Source organism: Schistocerca cancellata, chromosome 5 (assembly GCF_023864275.1).
Source record: "Schistocerca cancellata isolate TAMUIC-IGC-003103 chromosome 5, iqSchCanc2.1, whole genome shotgun sequence".
Lineage (NCBI taxonomy): Eukaryota > Metazoa > Arthropoda > Insecta > Orthoptera > Acrididae > Schistocerca > Schistocerca cancellata.
This window is the reverse complement of record NC_064630.1, coordinates 722,038,535-722,058,054: the sequence shown is the minus strand read 5'-3', so window position 1 is coordinate 722,058,054 and position 19,520 is coordinate 722,038,535. Positions and strand designations below refer to the sequence as shown.

The following is a 19,520-nucleotide window of genomic DNA, read 5'->3' as shown; positions in this document are numbered from 1 at the left end:
CGCGGCTTCCTCAGCCCTGATTGGTCAGAAGCTGAGAAACCTGCGGGGGCGGCATGGAAATTTCCAGAGCGTGGCCTGCTCAGCGTCGCAGAGGCGGCGTTACCTTGTCAGCTCACGAGGGAGGCGTGATCAAGATTGCCTACCACAGTGCTGACTTGCTGTTGCTGGACCATGGGACGGGAAAGTTACAGGCAGCCAAAGATGCCCCGGCTACTGCTTGAGAATAAAGTGACTTTTGAAAGCAAATAAAAAATAAAATAAAATCCCCTACTTTTGAGCTACTATCTGGCTCATCCTTACACTCCTCCCCCATCCGTGGGAGTGGAAAACGTATGTGAATTCTATCAGGGTAATTAGTATGTAAATGTAGACAAGTTAATTTGTAAAAAACAAAGTGATTATTTGACTGTTAAAGGTTCCCACAGAAGATGGCAGGGGCCTTAAACTATCCGTGGGTATAGATTCTTTAAGACCTTGTAAGGGTCGCAAATGGGCTTACACACTTCAACAATATAATGTGTATACAAGAACAAGGAATAAACATTATAAAACATCAAAACAAAATTACATTGATTACAAGTATAGATGAAATACATTAGAAAATAACAGTTTGAAGGAGGCAATCTTCACATGTTTGTGGGTTCCTGCGCCCGCTGAACGTGTTAATGTGTTTCAGAATGAGAAGTGACGAATATAAATTGAAATTAACGGATACATATCACCACTGGAGTCACATGCAGGACCGAGTGGCACGAGGCATTGTGTTGTGTTGTCCTCAGCAGGCAGCGCGCAAGCTGCCGGCGAAAAGAGGGCGTGGCTGTGGCCAAGCCCGTTCACTGGAACTAAGTGCAGTGGGGTATGACGGGTGGTTCACACGTTTCAAACACATTTAAAAAGGGAGTTAACACTATGGGAGCACTTCACTATACTGTGCAAGTTTTCACATTGGTAGATAACACAGTTGCACTCTTAAAAGTAAGGGAGGGCACATGCCTGATAGGTTCTTTCTTCTAGTCAAGGGCGATATTCGCCCTGAGGCTGGAGTTCTGGAACCATTGCAGGGGATGTTCTTAACCGTTTGCAAAATCCCTTTTTGTACAAGGTCCATATCAGTACAATAATAATAGCAGTGACCGGGGTTACTGTGGTGCTGGGTATAATGGTTGTATGTAGTTTAGTGGCTGTTTGCCATTCGTTTAGGTGCGCTAACAGGCAATTGTAAGAAATTTGTCCTTATTCATATTTTAAGAGGTCATCAATTGACTTTAAGAGGGGATAATTTGATATATTGGACAAAGTAGGCAGATGTACCACAAATGAGCTTATAGCAGAAAAAAATGTAGGTAAATGGGCGTGAATACTAAGGGAGTAAGCCATAGTGGCATGGAAGGTTGTTAGTAGAGTGATAACATCACAATAAGATCGGTTTGCTACAAATCCACTGTTTGAGATTTCTATCTCATATGTCTGTGACTGGAAATTGTGTTCATAGCAATGGAGGGTTAATACCCTAGGTTGGTCTACTGCGTATAGGAGGTTTGTGTCACATTATGTATTAGTAAATTGGTTTTTAAGTAACAGATACATCACAACAATTATATAGTTAGGCGTTATACATAAAGAAAGCGCAATTAGAAACGACTAAGTTGAGTGTAATTCTGAAGGACTTTTCTTTTATTAAGTTGTAGTGTGTGCCACTTCGTTGATACGACAGTATCGCCTAAAATTCACTGCCTTTATCCTCTCACCATTTTGTTACTAAACTCGCTGTCTCTATAACTCCTAGGTGCTGGCCTCATTGGGTCCAACTAGTTGCTTAAAACTCCATCTATTCTTGGGTGTATTGTAGTGTCCTGAGACACGTCATACAGTCAAATAATACTGCTTCAGTAGTCAGAGATTCTCCGGAAAATACAATGGAAGAATAATGTCAAAGAAGGCTCAAGTTTTGAACTGAGATTCCCGTTTAAGGCGGTTAGCTGCAGGCTAGACGCGGTTCGCATCTGATAGTGCCTGATCAGCGGTCGTCAGAGAGCACGGAACACTGTTCTCGTGAACTCTTCTTCGACATGAAAGATTAGAGTCGAACTGTGTTAATTCACCTGAACTGAATAGTTTTGTGTTGGAATACGACCGGGTAGTGAACTCCAAAAGATGTTGTTCAGTTCAAAGTTGACAGATGAAAGTGGGTATGACAGACTAGGCTGCGAAATTGAAAAGTGAAGGAACGACATAGACAGCTAGGGATCCGCGTGATTGCCGGTTGTGTCATGCCAGGTGCATGTGCTTGCGGTTGGTTCTCTTGTTCATCCAAGAGACTAGGTGCATGGCCAAAATTTGCTTGTCTTGTGGGCATTATTCACTCCATTTACGTTATCTATCATGAGGGTTGGCATATGGCATGTCCCTCTGTACAGACATCCAAATACAAATGAAATGAAACATGGCTACGTCTTAAATTACCCTTCCAAAATAGTTTCTTACCTAGAACAGTATTAATAAATACTTAAATAATGGACAATACTCAGGAACTTACTCTGGCTTACTTGGAATCCTACAAGTTACCTAATTATCCTCTTCTTTCTGGTAACACAGTGACACGTGGAAACACTAGGTTCATTGACACAAATATTAAATTTATGGTGCTGACAAAGTTCTAGCAAAACTCTCCAATAAACATAGACAAAATGAAGAATAGTAAAAATAATACATAGACATAAGTAATTGGCAACCCATCATAGTGACACAAGCGGTGGCAAAACCATGACAGAAGCAAAAGTACAAAATATTATTTCCCTTACACAAAACGTCCTTATTCTCCAGTTACATTTCATAGCAAAATAAGTGTAAAAGTTCTCCATTATTCTTTGTATGCTTTTGTTTGTATCTCCATACCAAATGGCACGTCTCTGGAATGTCCACTTACAGGTGTGCCGTCGTTAAGTTGTGCCAATGTTACTAGTAATGCTGCGGCATAGTACAGTGTTACGTTAATACTTCTGTTAGCAAGATTTTAATTTAAAGTGGTTTTACGTTTCCTTCAGCTATCAGATCAATAATTGCCATTACCTTCCTTAATATTATTAAACATTTTGTATACTATTTCCTACATTATTTGTACTTCTGGTCTCATAATTACGTAAGGTTGATTGTTGGCAGTCCCCTAGCCTTTTGTGCTTAGTTTTGTTTGTTGTTCTCTTGTTAACCTTCTCACCTACCTGCTTCCTAATACTCATTGACACTGATACTGGTTGCATCTCATTGACATCGATCAAACTTTCCTTTTGGCGTTTTTGTTTGTAATTAAATTAGAGTGCAGTTGTCAAGTGTAGAAGGTATAGGAAGGAAAGTAATTTTCTTAGTATTGATAATGTACATAAAGTTACACAAAATGTTCGCTGTAGAGTGGTTTAGAATTCTGTGTTGAGAACCAGTGCTGCTTAGAGCGCTGGAAATGCAGCAGGTGACATGCTCATATGATTGCGGAGTGCTGACGTTACAGATATAACTGGCTCGAACCGGAGTGGCAGCGGCGCTGATGTCCGCGGCTAGGTACATCCATTCGACTGCACCTCACTATGGCAGGGCACTGAGCATCAACCAACTCCAGGATAATTTTCTGCAAAAGGAGGGCCCAGTGATTGCTTTATAGTGCTAACAGTGATTACCAATGTAACTCGAGTACTTAATATCGTAGATAGAGGTGACGATGACTTCTCAAGTGACTCCTTGCAGGTCATGGGTTCGCTGCTAGTAAAGACTGTCTCTCCAAATGGAAGTACGTGGCAGTTTTAGATTTTATTCTGATTATTACTCTGTTGAAGCTTACTTGCAGGGTGTTCAATTGGGGCTTTTATCTTTCTCTTCTTTACAACTCTTGGTTTGTAAGTACATAAAACATTCTCAGTGATGCTGTGGCAACAGATTATAAATTAATTTCAGTAGTAGTATTATTAGCGAAGGTAAAAGTGGTCACATATAAAGTGTAAATGTTTTGGGTATTTTTGCTTTTGCTAACGTCGTATATCGCACTAGGCAACATGATGCAGATGCTGCAGGAATGCAGGGTGCGGTCTTTCTCACCAGTCATTTCATTTGCCTGGGGCTAGATACAAAGCAGAGAGCAGGGTCTGACCCCAAGGGGGGGAGGTGGGGGCGAGGGTGGAGGCAGAATAGAGTTTTTGTACGTGTGGAGGCTGGGTGGTGTCAAGTTGCCCCCTCGCCCCCCTTGAGGCACTTGGATAACTTGATTGTTAAAGTTCACGGAACTATTGTGGTTCATTTACTCACTTAGATACTCTGTTCTTCTGAAACCTAAGTAATTTTATGGATTTTAATACTTTTGCATGGATTTTAATGATGACTTGACTCTCTCAAATATCATTTACTTGGACCTAGTAGCTAATAATGACTGAACTGGACACTATTGTTGGGGCTGTTATTCTGAATTAGCATTAACTTGGTTTTTACTGGTCTTTACTGTATGGTACGATGGCATCTCAAACTCGTTCCTGTTGCTGACGTGTTTCCCACACAGCGGTCGCTCACATAATAAATATCTCGGCAAGGGCCGGCTTCCTTGACGCCGGCGAAGTAAGCTGCGTGATATGGTACGCTCCTTCATATGTAGGTATAAACTTCTTTGTTCTTCCGTTTTTTACTACTGGATTGTGTAGCATAACTAGATCTCCCACCTTGTACTCGGGCATTTTTGCTTTCTGATTATCCCTCTTTAACAGTTGAGCAGTGGCTTTTGCATTGTTCCCTCTCACTTTTTTCGAATTGGCTTTTAGATGATGTGCCAAACCTTTCACATCTTTGGATTTAATTCCAGGGAGCAGTTTTTCAATCTCAAAAGGCGAATTCATAAGTCGGTCATATACCGCTTCATAAGGGGAATAGCATGTACCTTCATGGACACAGTTATTATATTCCGATGTGATTTTTAATGACATAGTAAGAGCGCATGCACGTAACAATGCAGTGGACTCGCTTCAGGCATCCATTCGCTTTTGGGTGAAACAGTGTCGTTCTCCACTTCTTGATTTGCAACAGTTGACAGACTTCAGTAAACAATGTGCACATAAAATTCATGCCTTGATCTGTACGTACCGCTTCAGGACTTCCATAGGGTAACACCAAGTGGGTGACAAATGCACGAGCTACAGTTTCTGCGGAGATATCTGATATTGGAACGAGAATTAAGAACCTGGAAAAATGATCTTTGATCGACAATATGTTATTTCGTGGACTCAAAGGGAAAGGACCAACAATATCTGCTGCTGCCAAAGCCCAACGACAAGTGGCTTCTGGCACTTGCTTTAAGGGTACCTTTGTTCAGGGTGGCAATGACCTCTTAACGCAGGGCAAGCAATTTTGTATATACTTTTGTACATCTCTCTATCTGCCTTCCCAGAAATAGCAGGTGGCTGTTTGACAATTAGTGGCGCAAAGACCATTATGACATGCTTGCAGGCTATCGTAACATTGTGCTGTTGTCTTGGGACGTAGTTCTTTCGGAGTTACCACCCGTTTACCCAATGGGGTTTTTCGATACAAAATTCCATCTTCAACAGAAAATTCAGTCAAAGTTTCATACTTCTGACATTCAAAATCTCTTTTCTGTGCTTCCCTCAATTCTTCAATAGAGAAATTATTGGTAAGAATCACTCTAACTTTCCGGCTTAATGCATCAGCATTTTGATGCAACTTGCCCGGTTTGTGTTTTACCTCATATTCAAACTCGCTCAGTTTTAAAGCCCAATGAGTCAACCTGCTACTAGGATCTTTTAAACTTAACAACCACTGTAATGCGGCATGATCATCGATGACAGTAAAGTTTCCCCCATACAAATAGCATCGAAAATAGGTTACACCAAACGTGAGTGCTAAGAGTTCCTTTTCAGTTGTACTGTAATTTAATTCTGCTTTTTTGAGCTGTCGAGACGCATAACCAATTCGTTGTTCTTCTTCATTAATTTCTTGTGACAGGATGGCTCTTACAGCATAATTGGAGGCGTCAACCGACAGAATAAATGGTTTTTCAGAATCTGGGTATGCTAGTACGGGGCTCTAGTTAAAACATGTTGGATTTGTTGCATTGCTTCATCGCATTCCTTGGTCCAGGTAAAACTAACTCCTTTTTTCAATAATTTAGTGAGGGGCTTATCAATGATAGCATAATTGTTCACAAAAGTCTGTAATAATTAGCAAGGCCTATAAAAGACTGTAATTCTTTGATATTTGTTGGTGTTGGAAATTCCTTTACTGCTGTGGTCAAATGGGGATCTGGTTTGACACCTTCTTCACTTATTATATGTACCTGCGATTGGGCAAAGGCACACTTTTCCAGTTAACACTCAAGTGAGCTCCTTTCAACCTTTCCAAAAAATCTCTCACCCTTTTTGCATGTTCTTCGATGGTTTTAGAAACAATAATAATGTCATCTAAATATACCAAGCATTTTGTGGGTTTCAATCCACACAACAACAAATCTGCAAATCTTTGAAAAGTGGCGGGTACATTCCTCAAACCAAAGGGCATTCTTACAAGTTCATATAATCCTGTAGGTACAACAAAAGCAGTTTTATGGTGGTCGTGGGATGCAACAGGGATTTGATGGTATCTGGAGTGTAAGTCAAGGGTGGTGAAATACTTGCAGTTGCCTAATCGGTCTAATGTTTTGTCAATGCGTGGTAAGGGATACATGTCTGGAGTAGTTACTTGATTCACTGCCCTCATATCGACACATGGATGATAGGCTTTCTCTCCGTTTACTGACTTTTTTAGCACGACAACCATGGGGGACGCCCATGAACTTAAGGAGGGCTGAATGATTCCTGCAACTGATTGCTGCTGAATTGTATCCTTGACTACAGATTGCAAATGATACAGTATATGGTATGGTTTTTGCGCAATCGGCCGTTCTTCACTGGTCGGAATTTTATGCTGAACCAAATCTGTGGCCGGTAGAAACTGCCTCTCTTCAAACAACCAAGAAAATTCCTCTAACACTGGCTGCAACATCTATTACTCCTCAACATTTAAATGACTCAACTTCTCTGTCAACTGATTCCTTAATGACGACATGACATAAGGCACTTCTCTGACTGGACATTTCTTTCTCCTCCATCCCTTTTCATCTTTACTTTGTGGAATTTCAGCTCCTCCTACTTCTTCCAAGATCTCGTGTCCACTAGCAACAATAATACCTTTCAGTATTACAACATCTTTCATACCAAAGTTATCTATGCTCACTGGTATTGCAAAACCTTTCTGTTTTCTTTCCAGTCGGCAAATACATCTCTTAACATGAACTGATTGACAATCTAATACGATTTTGGCATCTATCCAAAGAATTTTTCCACTTCCGCCTTTTAACCTTATGGGGTCAATGGTTTTTATCGCCCACATCTGTGATTTTATGGGAGGCTGTGAATGACGCCTTTCACAGCTTCCTCGTGTCTAATGGGTTAGTGCACTGCCGAAACGGTGAATTGCTTCACCAAACTGCACAGTTCGCGTTTGATAATTCACTATTCCCTTATAACGGTGCAAGAAGTCATTCACTAATATGATGTCAAAATCACCTTCCTTTAACCTCACCCCTCCCATCTCTTGACTGTATTTATTCTCTTCTATTTTCAGATTCACTACACACGAACCTGCAGAGACAATTATTTCTTCACCAAGGCCACTGATATGAAATCGGGGTGGCTGTAGCACCCTTCGATCATTTTTATCGACGAATAATACACTAATTTGTGCACCAGTGTCAACCAAAATCTTAACTACTTTGTTCCCGAGTATGCCACTTAAACTAACATGTTCCACCACTTTACTTTCTCCGGTCCTCACCGGGTGTATTATTCTGGTCGGGAGCGCGGGTGGAGGCTGCTCCCCACACGTTTCCCGAGTTTGACCCCTCGTTGCGGCATTGGCCACGCATCTGGTTAGAAAATTGGGACTTTGTTGGACAGACATTATTAAGATGGCCTACTGTCTGGCAAATAGTGCAGAAAGGTGCATGACAGCACATTACCGTATGGTTGGGTCTCCCACAACGCTGACAAAATACTTCCTTTGCTAATACCAGTACTGGATCCGGCGGATGCAGTGCAGCAGTGCAGAAGCACAATACATCTTTGCGTACTATTGCCAAACGAACCGCTTCAAACAAAGAGGTGGGGAAGCTGCTTTAACTTCTCCTCCGATGCAGGGATCAATACCGTGAACAAACACATTCTGCCTCCGAGCACAAAATCCTATTTTCACTGGCATTTTCGACTAGCTTGTAGGTACGACAAGATACGGCTCGTAGGCGATCTGCAAAAGCATCAAAATCTTTATTAGGCTTCTGCCTAAGAGTTGATAATTGATCTCTGTAATATCCGGTACCTCTGGTATCGGAATAATGCATAGTTAGTCCGCAGGCCAAAATGTCAAAGTCACGCATATCACGCAGTTAATCCACTGTCTCTATAAACATTCTGGCTTCCCATGTCAACTTCAATCTGGCTACGTTGACCAGTAGATCATCTGGCCAGGCACAAGTGTGACCCACATCGCGAATATTCTGTATGAACATAGCCACATTTTCATGGGACTTTCCAGAAAAGGTGGGGGTGAAATCAGCCACAGGAAAATTACTTAAAGTTGCCATGTTAGCTGAAATTGTGGTAGTTGCAGTAGTGACAGAACTAGTATTCGTTGTCACTGGTTGCACATTTGTTACAGGCGTGGAGCTAACCACAGGTACTGAAGTTTGCACACTGGCTTCCAGTGTCTGTTTCAAGACGCGGCTTTGCTCAATTAATTCTTGGTTTTGTATGAACAATTGGTGCATTTGAGTATTAATAGCTTCGAGCGGGTCTTGCGAGGCTGATGCCTCTGAGTATTCTGTTCCGTCGCTCTCATTCCCATCGGCATGTTTAAAAAATTAGGGGGGCGGTAGTGACCCAAAAAATGATTGTTACAAAAAAGAAAGGTCACAAATAACCTACTCCAGCGGTGGATGGATCGATGTTAACGTTGGAAGCATCACTGCGACTTATATGAAGAAGTAGTCGGTGCGACGCGTTGGCGGCGGTGACGGTGTGGTGGAGTGGCGATGTGGCGGTGGCGGGCGACATGTTGGTGGTGGACATAGATGTGGGTGGGTGGCTGCTGGACCCTCAGGCAGCGGCTGATATGTTGGCGGGGGTCGACGCTGGCTCGGCCGGTACGCGAAGGCGGCTGGCCCCTGGCGCAACAGTGACACTGGCGGGCAGCGGTGGCATCCAGCTTGTGTGGCTGGTTCCCTCGGACTCAAGCGCCTCCGACACTGCAGCGCACGCCCTGTGCGTTTCTACAGCCATGGCCCATGTCGGTGAATATGCTGGTCAGTTGGCACACTCTATGTGCGAAATGCTCGGTGCTTTGCCAAAAGAATTTGGAATAGTGACAAAGTCACTATGGGAATGCATCCGTACTTCTGACACCAGTTTTTGTACAGGACAGTCGGATTGGAGGCGGTGGGCAGGAATGAACCATTAGGAAGATTTTAGTTAATAGGTTTTTTATTAGCAAAGACTGCATTGAAAAAGAGGCACATAGTCAGGCCTAGGGAGGCAAGGGTGAGCTAGAGCGTAGTCAGGGGCGTAACGTAGTTTGCATAGCTAAGGAAAAGCAGTGTTTGCCATTTGGACAAGTGAGTGGCGTAGTAGCTACTGAAAAAACAAAGTCTGTGGTGCTGCAGCACTGGGCAGGGCAGGAGATTTTGGCTGCTACAGGGCACACGATCGAAAGAGGGTCCCGGCGCAGGGCGGCAGAGTACATCCAGCTCGGGCACGCGTCTTCCTCAGCCCTGATTGTTCAGAAGCTGAGAAACCGACGGGGGCGGCATGGAAATTTCCACAGCGTGGCCTGCTCAGTGTCACAGAGATTGTGTTACCTTGTCAGCACACGAGGGAGGCAAATGATCGATATTGCCTATCCCGGTGCTGACTTGCTGTTGCTGGATCATGGGACAGGAAATTTAAAGGTAGCTGAAGCTGCCGGCTACTGCTTGAGGATAAAGTGACTTTTGAAAGCGAATAAGAAATAAAATAAAATCCCCTACTTTCGGCCTACTATCTGGCTCATCCTTACAGTACAATCTGCTTAAACTTTGCCCATAATTCCTCTACATCCATCTTACTGGAACTAAATTATTCGAATTCACTGTTTAAGTGAGATGTTAATAACTGCTTATGTTAGATGTTAATAACTGCTTATTTGCTCTATCTAGCAGAGACACTCTCCTAGCCTTTTTGACTGATTTATTCACTTTCATAATCATAGTTTCTATAATGACATCATGAGCACTAATCACCGTTTCTATACTGACATTGTCGATGAGGTCTGGCCTATTTTTAGCTACCAGGTTTAAGATATTTTCATTGTGTCTGGGCTGCCGAGATAGCTGCTCAAGATAATTTTCAGAAAAGACGTTAAAAAGTATGTCGCATAACTGTCTGTACCTCACCCCCCCTCCCCCCTCCCCCACCCTGCAATGAATCCATAGGCATCTCAGTCTATAGTTGGCAAGTTCAGGTCGCCTCCAACTAGTATTGCCTGATTTGGGTATTTACATGCTATTGACCGTAGACTGACTGTGAATGACTCTAGAATTTCACAGCAGAATCGTGTGGCCCATAAAACGATCCAACAATTAACTTTGTTTCACCTACACCTATTATACACGACTGTTTAATGACAAGAAAAGATACTAAGAGGCTGAAATATTGTTTTATATAGCGATTACAAAATTTGCTAACAGAAAAATGAGAAACACTGAAGAGTAAGGTAAGCTTTGTTGGCCATGCGGTCTAATGCATGGCCTTCCGGGCGGGAAGGAGCGCCTTGTCCCTGGCACGAATCCGCCCAGTGGACTTGTGTCGAGGTCCGGTGAGCCAGCCTGTGTGTGGATGTGTTTTAGGCGGTTTTCCATCTGCCACAGCGAATGCGGGCTGGTTCCCCTTATTCCACCTCAGCTACTCTATGTCGGTGATTGCTGCTGAAACAAGTTCTCCATGTACGCGTACACCACCATTACTCTATCACACAAACATACAGGTTACACTCGTCTGGTTTGAGACGTTCCCTGGGGGGAGGGGGAGGGGGAGGGGGGGGGGGGGGCGAGCAGGGGCGTCCACCGGGGGCCGAACCGCATAATAACCCTGGGTTTAGTGTGGGGCGGTGGAGGGGTGAAGTGGACTGTGGTAGCCGTCGTGGGGTTGTGGACCACTGCGACTGCAGCGGGAACGGAGTCTCTCCATTGTTTCTAGGCCCCCGGTTAACATACAATACAATACATACAAGGTAAGCTTATTCGTTTTGTTTATATACGCTACCAAGTTTTAAGAAAAGTTCAACATATGTAAAAATATTGGTATCAATTATTAGTGTTCGACCTGATTTTAAAATGTTGTTGTTATAATTCATGTACTCCCGAATACAGTAAATATATACTTCACGTTGAGCCACCAGGGGTGGGATTAACTTTCTGAAATCGCACATAAAGTGGTGTAGGACTGGGTGCTAGGTTTCACCCCATGCAACCACTCACCCTGGTGGACCCCCATTTGTGAAAATATGACAAAAGTAATTTCTCATGAGACACTAAAAAATTAAAAATAACCTGAGTTTACCCTGTAGCCCCATAGCATAATAGCCAAGCCTAAAGGCTCATTAGCTAAAGGTCACATGTTCAGTACTTACAGAATGGTAATTTTAAAATCCTTAAGCAGAATTATTGTGGTAGTTTATTTTCATTAATTTATTTTGCTTTTAAATGTAATTCTTTTCTTAAATTTAATGTTTGCTCCTTGAAGTCCTCATTTTAATCATTGTATTAAGTTTATTATTTTGCACAGATTTAATTAAGTGAATTTGTATAAAGAATGTGAATGCGGTAAGAGAGCATTTATGTTTTAGCATAATGCGAAAATAATTTATGTTTTAAATTCTTGTATGATGATAACCATCCATCGTTTTGGGACAAAAGTAAAGTGCTGTTTTGTTTTATATGCTAAGCTTTGAGGCCTAAAGCAAACCAAGGGCAGCCTCTTAGCGTTTACAATGGACTGCGTGCTAGCTTAATGTGGCAATGAGAACAGCTGTCTGTGTTGTTGAAGAACAGAAGTGACGCTCCCCTCCATTGGTGGCAGAGTCTGTGGTTTATAGGTTTTTTTATATTTCATCATCGTCATCATTTTCATCTTTGCAATTGCTGTCAATGCGCATCATGTACAACCCAGTAGTGCTCCACAGGACAAAAAAATTGGAGATGGCAGTTCAATGGTAAACAAGGAAAGAGAACATGGTTCTTTATATCTGTGTAGAGGTACTGAAAATTGGTGCTGAGGCATTGGAAGGAGAGACATATGTAATTAGACACATTCATATCGTGCCAGTATGGACAATAATGAAATGCCATTACTGACAGTGTAGCAAATTGTCAATCTGTTGAATATTATGCTCCTGTATCCACATTGTAATATGATCCATTTATTTTATAACTTTTTCTTGAAATTTGTAGCTCAAGTAGTTAAATTTTTTCTTAATATTTACCAAATTGTTTCACTTTACTAGCCTTTAACATAACTTGTTTTCTACACGCCACCAACTTATTAGTGGTTCCTTGTATTTTTGTGTACAGGAATGCCTTAAGGACATTGAATTAGCATTATATAATAACTATCCAGAGTCTTTGAAATATAAACTCTATACCAGGAAGGCTGAATGTATGGAAAAGCTGAACAGATACAAAGAAGCCATTGATGCCTATAATTGTGCAGTGCAGCTGTTGAAGAATGCTAACATAGGTAAGATGGTCAATCACATATTGATACAGTTCATTTTGTGGTCGTTATTCAAGTTTCCATGCATATATTTTTTGTTTATGTCAGTGAACGAATAATACAAGACCATTTTCGCTAATTTGTTCTTTTATTTGTATCTTGAAACTAAGCATTATTTTACTTACAGGTTTTCTCTGTAGCAAGAGAACAATATTGGCATTGATGTCTCTGTCATATGTACAGATTATCTTTAAACTATATATGTGTCAAACATCTAACACTAAAAAAATCACTCACTGTTTATATACCTGCTTTTCAAATATACATTTAATTTTTATAGTGATAAGTCTGAGAAAGCATCTTTATAGTACAAAATACTGATCTATACTTAAACATTTTACAGCAAGCAGTTATTAACAGCTGTCTAAAATGTTGAAGTTTCTTTTGTCATTTAACTTATTGTACAGCTTGCTCCCTGTTTATGTTGGTTTGTTTGTGCTTTAGTGCTGCAAGTGTATGTTGAAAATGTGCATCACACTTACTTCTCACGTAATATCTGTTCCATAGATATCAGGTTGTTCCTACTATATAAAAGATTGGTAATGAATTTTATTACTTGTTAAGTTATATAGTAGTAATTAGCACAATTATCAGTTTGAGTAACAAAAGTCATAATTTGTTCTTAGTATACTTTACAGTAGTAGCAGCAATCGGTATTGTAATTGTAAACTGTCGAAGCTGCGTTGGTAAAGTACCGGAACTTCAAGTGCTGATAGAAAGCACCGAAGCTGAAATCGTTATAGGTACAGAAAGCTGGCTGAAGCCAGAGATAAATTCTGCCGAAATTTTTACAAAGGTACAGACGGTGTTTAGAAAGGATAGATTGCATGCAACCGGTGGTGGAGTGTTCGTCCCTGTTAGTAGTAGTTTATCCTGTAGTGAAGTAGAAGTGGATAGTTCCTGTGAATTATTATGGGTGGAGGTTACACTGAACAACCGAGCTAGGTTAATAATTGGCTTCTTTTACCGACCTCCCGACTCAGCAGCATTAGTGGCAGAACAACTGAGAGAAAATTTGGAATACATTTCACATAAATTTTCTCAGCATGTTATAGTCTTAGGTGGAGATTACAATTTACCAGATATAGACTGGGACACTCCGATGTTTAGGACGGGTGGTAGGGACAGAGCATCGAGTGACATTATACTGAGTGCACTATCCGAAAATTACCTCGAGCAATTAAACAGAGAACCGACTTGTGGAGATAACATCTTGGACCTACTGATAACAAACAGACCCGAACTTTTTGACTCTGTATGTGCAGAACAGGGAATCAGTGATCATAAGGCCGTTGCAGCATCCCTGAATATGGAAGTTAATAGGAATATAAAAAAAGGGAGGAAGGTTTATCTGTTTAGCAAGAGTAATAGAAGGCAGATTTCAGACTACCTAACAGATCAAAACGAAAATTTCTGTTCCGACACTGACAATGTTGAGTGTTTATGGAAAAAGTTCAAGGCAATCGTAAAATGCGTTTTCCACAGGTACGTGCCGAGTAAAACTGTGAGGGACGGGAAAAACCCACCGTGGTACAACAACAAAGTTAGGAAACTACTGCGAAAGCAAAGAGAGCTTCACTCCAAGTTTAAACGCAGCCAAAACCTCTCAGACAAACAGAAACTAAATGATGTCAAAGTTAGCGTAAGGAGGGCTATGCGTGAAGCGTTCAGTGAATTCGAAAGTAAAATACTAGGTACCGACTTGACAGAAAATCCTAGGAAGTTCTGGTCTTACGTTAAATCAGTAAGTGGCTCGAAACAGCATGTCCAGACACTCCGGGATGATGATGGCATTGAAACAGAGGATGACAAGCATAAAGCTGAAATACTAAACACCTTTTTCCGAAGCTGTTTCACAGAGGAAGACCGCACTGCAGTTCCTTCTCTAAATCCTCGCACAAACGAAAAAATGGCTGACATCGAAATAAGTGTCCAAGGAATAGAAAAGCAACTGGAATCACTCAACAGAGGAAAGTCCACTGGACCTGACGGGATACCAATTCAATTCTACACAGAGTACACGAAAGAACTTGCCCCCCTTCTAACAGCCATGTACCGCAAGTCTCTAGAGGAACGGAAGGTTCAGAATGATTGGAAAAGAGCACAGGTAGTCCCAGTCTTCAAGAAGGGTCGTCGAGCAGATGCGCAAAACTATAGACCTATATCTCTGACGTCGATCTGTTGTAGAATTTTAGAACATGTTTTTTGCTCGAGTATCATGTCGTTTTTGGAAACTTAGAATCTACTATGTAGGAATCAACATGGATTCCGGAAACAGCGATTGTGTGGGACCCAACTCGCTTTATTTGTTCATGAGACCCAGAAAATATTAGATACAGGCTCCCAGGTAGATGCTATTTTTCTCGACTTCCGGAAGGCGTTCGATACAGTTCCGCACTGTCGCCTGATAAACAAAGTAAGAGCCTACGGAATATCAGACCAGCTGTGTGGCTGGATTGAAGAGTTTTTAGCAAACAGAACACAGCATGTTGTTCTCAACGGAGAGATGTCTACAGACATTAAAGTAACCTCTGGCGTGCCACAGGGGAGTGTTATGGGACCATTGCTTTTCACAATATATATATAAATGACCTAGAAGATAGTGTCGGAAGTTCCATGCGGCTTTTTGCGGATGATGCTGTAGTATACAGAGAAGTTGCAGCATTAGAAAATTGTAGCGAAATGCAGGAAGATCTGCAGCGGATAGGCACTTGGTGCAGGGAGTGGCAACTGACCCTTAACATACACAAATGTAATGTATTGCGAATACATAGAAAGAAGGATCCTTTATTGTATGATTATATGATAGCGGAACAAACACTGGTAGCAGTTACTTCTGTAAAATATCTGGGAGTATGCGTGCGGAACGATTTGAAGTGGAATGTTCATATAAAATTAATTGTTGGTAAGGCGGGTACCAGGTTGAGATTCATTGGGAGAGTCCTTAGAAAATGTAGTCCATCAACAAAGGAGGTGGCTTACAAAACACTCGTTCGACCTATAGTTGAGTATTGCTCATCAGTGTGGGATCCGTACCAGATCGGGTTGACGGAGGAGATAGAGAAGATCCAAAGAAGAGCGGCGCGTTTCGTCACAGGGTTATTTGGTAACAGTGATAGCGTTACGGAGATGTTTAACAAACTCAAGTGGCAGACTCTGCAAGAGAGGCGCTCTGCATCGCGGTTTAGCTTGCTCGCCAGGTTTCGAGAGGGTGCGTTTCTGGATGAGGTATCGAATATATTGCTTCCCCCTACTTATACCTCCCGAGGAGATCACGAATGTAAAATTAGAGAGATTAGAGCGCGCACAGAGGCTTTCAGACAGTTGTTCTTACCGCGAACCATACGCGACTGGAACAGGAAAGGGAGGTAATGACAGTGGCACGTAAAGTGCCCTCCGCCACACACCATTGGGTGGCTTGCGGAGTATAAATGTAGATGTAGATGTAGATGTAGTAGTAGTGAGCAGTGGCTGCTGCTGCTTGTTAATCTATAACTTGACTTGTTCCAAATCCCTTAGGGCCTTCCTTCATGATAGGATTTACAGAATACTGTGTTTGTGCAACTAAACATTTAAGCACAGTAATAAAAGTGCATGAAGTTTCTTAACTAAAAGACCTGTACTAGTTTTAAAGTCTGAAATTATCCTGACTTTTACAGTTCTTCTTTGGGATAAGACACAAGCTTTGGTGGCAGATAAGTTTCCCCAGAAGAGTTTGCCATATCGCAGTGGTGGCTACTGTCACTTTGGATGCATAACCAGAAATAATGATCCTAACTTCTGCTAATGCGGGTCACAGCCACTATAAATTCTTTAAATAACATCATTTTCCACTTTTGATTGTAACTGCTTTTATTGAACTTTTGCAATTTTTCACTTGTGTGTCATTGTCTAGCATAAGGTTCAGTGTCATATTTCAGCATAGAAATAGGTTATAAATAACAGTGTCTTCATAAGGCTGTGTCACCCTTGATGGCAATAACATCCATTAACGCTGTTACCATCAATTATTGTGACACAGTTGTTTAGGGCTGTTGTTATTTTTAACCTGTGTCTGTGTTGTAATATGACCATGAATCTTATGCTTGACGTTCGTAAAAGGCAATCAACAGCCACAAACAACAGAGTTTATTCACAGCAGTACACCAGAATAAAGTCATAGGTGATATAATAAAACTTGCGGTGTGCACTCAACCGCTTGTATCAACACTGGCTGAGGCTGGCCGTGGGCTGGCTTATATGCCAGATTCTGGCATGATCAAATCAAGAGGAGCCACATGAGGATCAACACCATAGGAGTAGAGATGCTGCGGTGCTTAACAGTAATGTTGCACCAGCTAATCAGTTTCCATAGTAACATCAGTTGGCACCACTACATTAACGAGGGCACATGATTGCAATATTTCAATAAAAAACATGAACAGCTGAAAGTAAAAAAATGGTTTTAAAAAAGTTTTGTCATAAGATAACATCAAGTTTATTGCTTATGTATTTTGTATGTTGCACTCGGAATAGATCCTTCTCGATTCATACTCCAAGAAATGTGGTGACACTTATGTTCCCCACTGTGCACATTGTCACTATCTTTGTGCGTGTGTGTGTTCGCCTGTTTACAGAGAAGTGACCTATTACATGTGAGTTGCACATTTAATTTTATTATGACCTCTTATCAGGTACTTGCTTGTATGATATGGAAATTTATGTGCTTATGGTACAGACTGGTTGACTTAGTGACAATTATATTAAAAAAATAAATTAATTAAAAAAAACTGTTGGTCCCATAATGGATTCTTGTAATACACCATACCTAATGCATTGCTTTTCCTAGCAGTAGAGCATTGTTATTCCCTTCTCGTAATGTGATCTGATCTGCATAACAAATATATATGCAGTTCAGTTGGAATGATTAGTTTAGGTGCCTTGGGAAGGTCTCAAAATATTTCGGAAGTGTGTTCTTCATTATCTCTGTCACTTATAGCATTACAAGTCCTCGTGCTCAATACTTATATTGCACACATCTCCTCCTCACCCAGCTCTTTTTACATCTCCTCCTCCCCATCTCCCCCTATTCATCCCCTCCTGCTCCTTCTCTCTCCATCCATCCTCTCCTCTATTTGTCTCAGCCTTCCCCCATCCATGCCCTTCTGCACATGTAGCACCTACAAAACAGGTTGATAAAGCAGGCTGATACTGCTCGCACAACATGTTTGTCGTGCAGGGTAGCATCCATATCTGAGCTCAAAAACTGGTTTTTGTATCTGATGCAATAGACTGCCATGCAGTAGGCTGCCCTATGAAGCAGGTCAATAAGGCAGAGCAATACAACACGCCTGGTATGCAGGTCAGCCTATATGGCAGGGGCTAAAAAAGTCACATTTCTCCCTGTGTCTCATGAAACTTTCTGCTTGTATGCCAAATTTAGTTGAAACAGATCCAGGGGTTTGGGAGGAGATTCCAGATATACACACGTACATGTACTGTGCTTTTGTGTGTATACTAGCCTTTACCGAATTGCTTTCCTGCATGTGTTTCACACATGTTGAACACGTCTCTGTGTGTCCACAACTTCCTCACTCAGTCTGACCATCTCATCCTCCCACCCCTATCTGTTTATCTTCTCCTCCCCACTCTCTCTCTGTTTCCTCCTCCTCCTCCTACTTCTCCTCATACCTTCCTCCTCCTCCCTCATGACCATGCCTTCTCCTCCTCTCTGTTTCCATTCCAGCTTCCCCCTCTTCCTTTCCCACCTGCTCACTACCCCTCTACACTTCCCACCTGCCTCAAGCATCCCCCACTCCCCCCTTTCTCTATCCATTTTCTCCTACCCCTCACTTCATCCATCCCTCCTCTATCCATGTTGGCCTGTCCATCCATGCTCATCATCACATGTAGCCCCTGTAATACAGTTCAATAAAGCAGCCGGTACAACTCCCACTACAAACCTATCGTGCAGGGCAGCTTGCACGTTGGGGCCCGGAACACTATTTCTAGCACCTGAAATTGATGCTGACCTGCAGAGCAGATTTATTTGGCAGCCTGATACGATTCCCACACAACGAGTTTGTCGGGTAGGATAGCGTACATACCAGAGGCTGGAAAACACATTATTACCCATATCTCCACTCCTGTTGGAGCTAGGAGGCTATAAACCATACAATGCTGATACTTGAGAGTACTGCTGTTTCTGTGTCAAATTTATTTGAAATTGATCCAGGGATTTGACAGGAGACCCCAGATATACACACATACACTCTGCTTTTTTTGCAGGAGTATTTTAATAGCAGTGAGGAGTGTAGCTGCCTTTTTTCCTAGAATTCTGGAAGTACCAAATGCAGTAAAGAAAGTAAAAAATCTTTGCTGTGTTTCATAATAAATCCTTTGACAAGGTGTGTGTGTGTGTGTGTGTGTGTGTGTGTGTGTGTAGTCTAGCTTTTCAAAAGATTTATTCCAAAAGTTAGCAGTGTTTTCATTCTCTTTTGCATGCCTCTCAATGACTCCACACCTTTGCTATTAAATGAGTGGTGTCATTTACTCCTAAATATGTACATTCTGCTGGAAGTTTTCTACATATTAGAGTTATTTTATCTACATTGATCTAAGAGTGAACTGTACCTAAGAATGTATTTTTTAGACATTTAC

General features: G+C 41.7%; 1 protein-coding gene across 2 annotated transcripts in view; it reads left to right on the top strand.

The window, feature by feature from the left end:
* LOC126188183 (SET and MYND domain-containing protein 4-like) overlaps positions 1-19,520 on the top strand; it is a 141,903-nt gene that overhangs the window by 27,159 nt on the left and 95,224 nt on the right. For both annotated transcript variants that reach the window (XM_049929708.1, XM_049929707.1), the window contains exon 3: positions 12,680-12,845. In XM_049929708.1, coding sequence (XP_049785665.1) covers positions 12,680-12,845 — 166 coding nt within the window. The remainder of the gene's footprint in view (positions 1-12,679; positions 12,846-19,520) is intronic.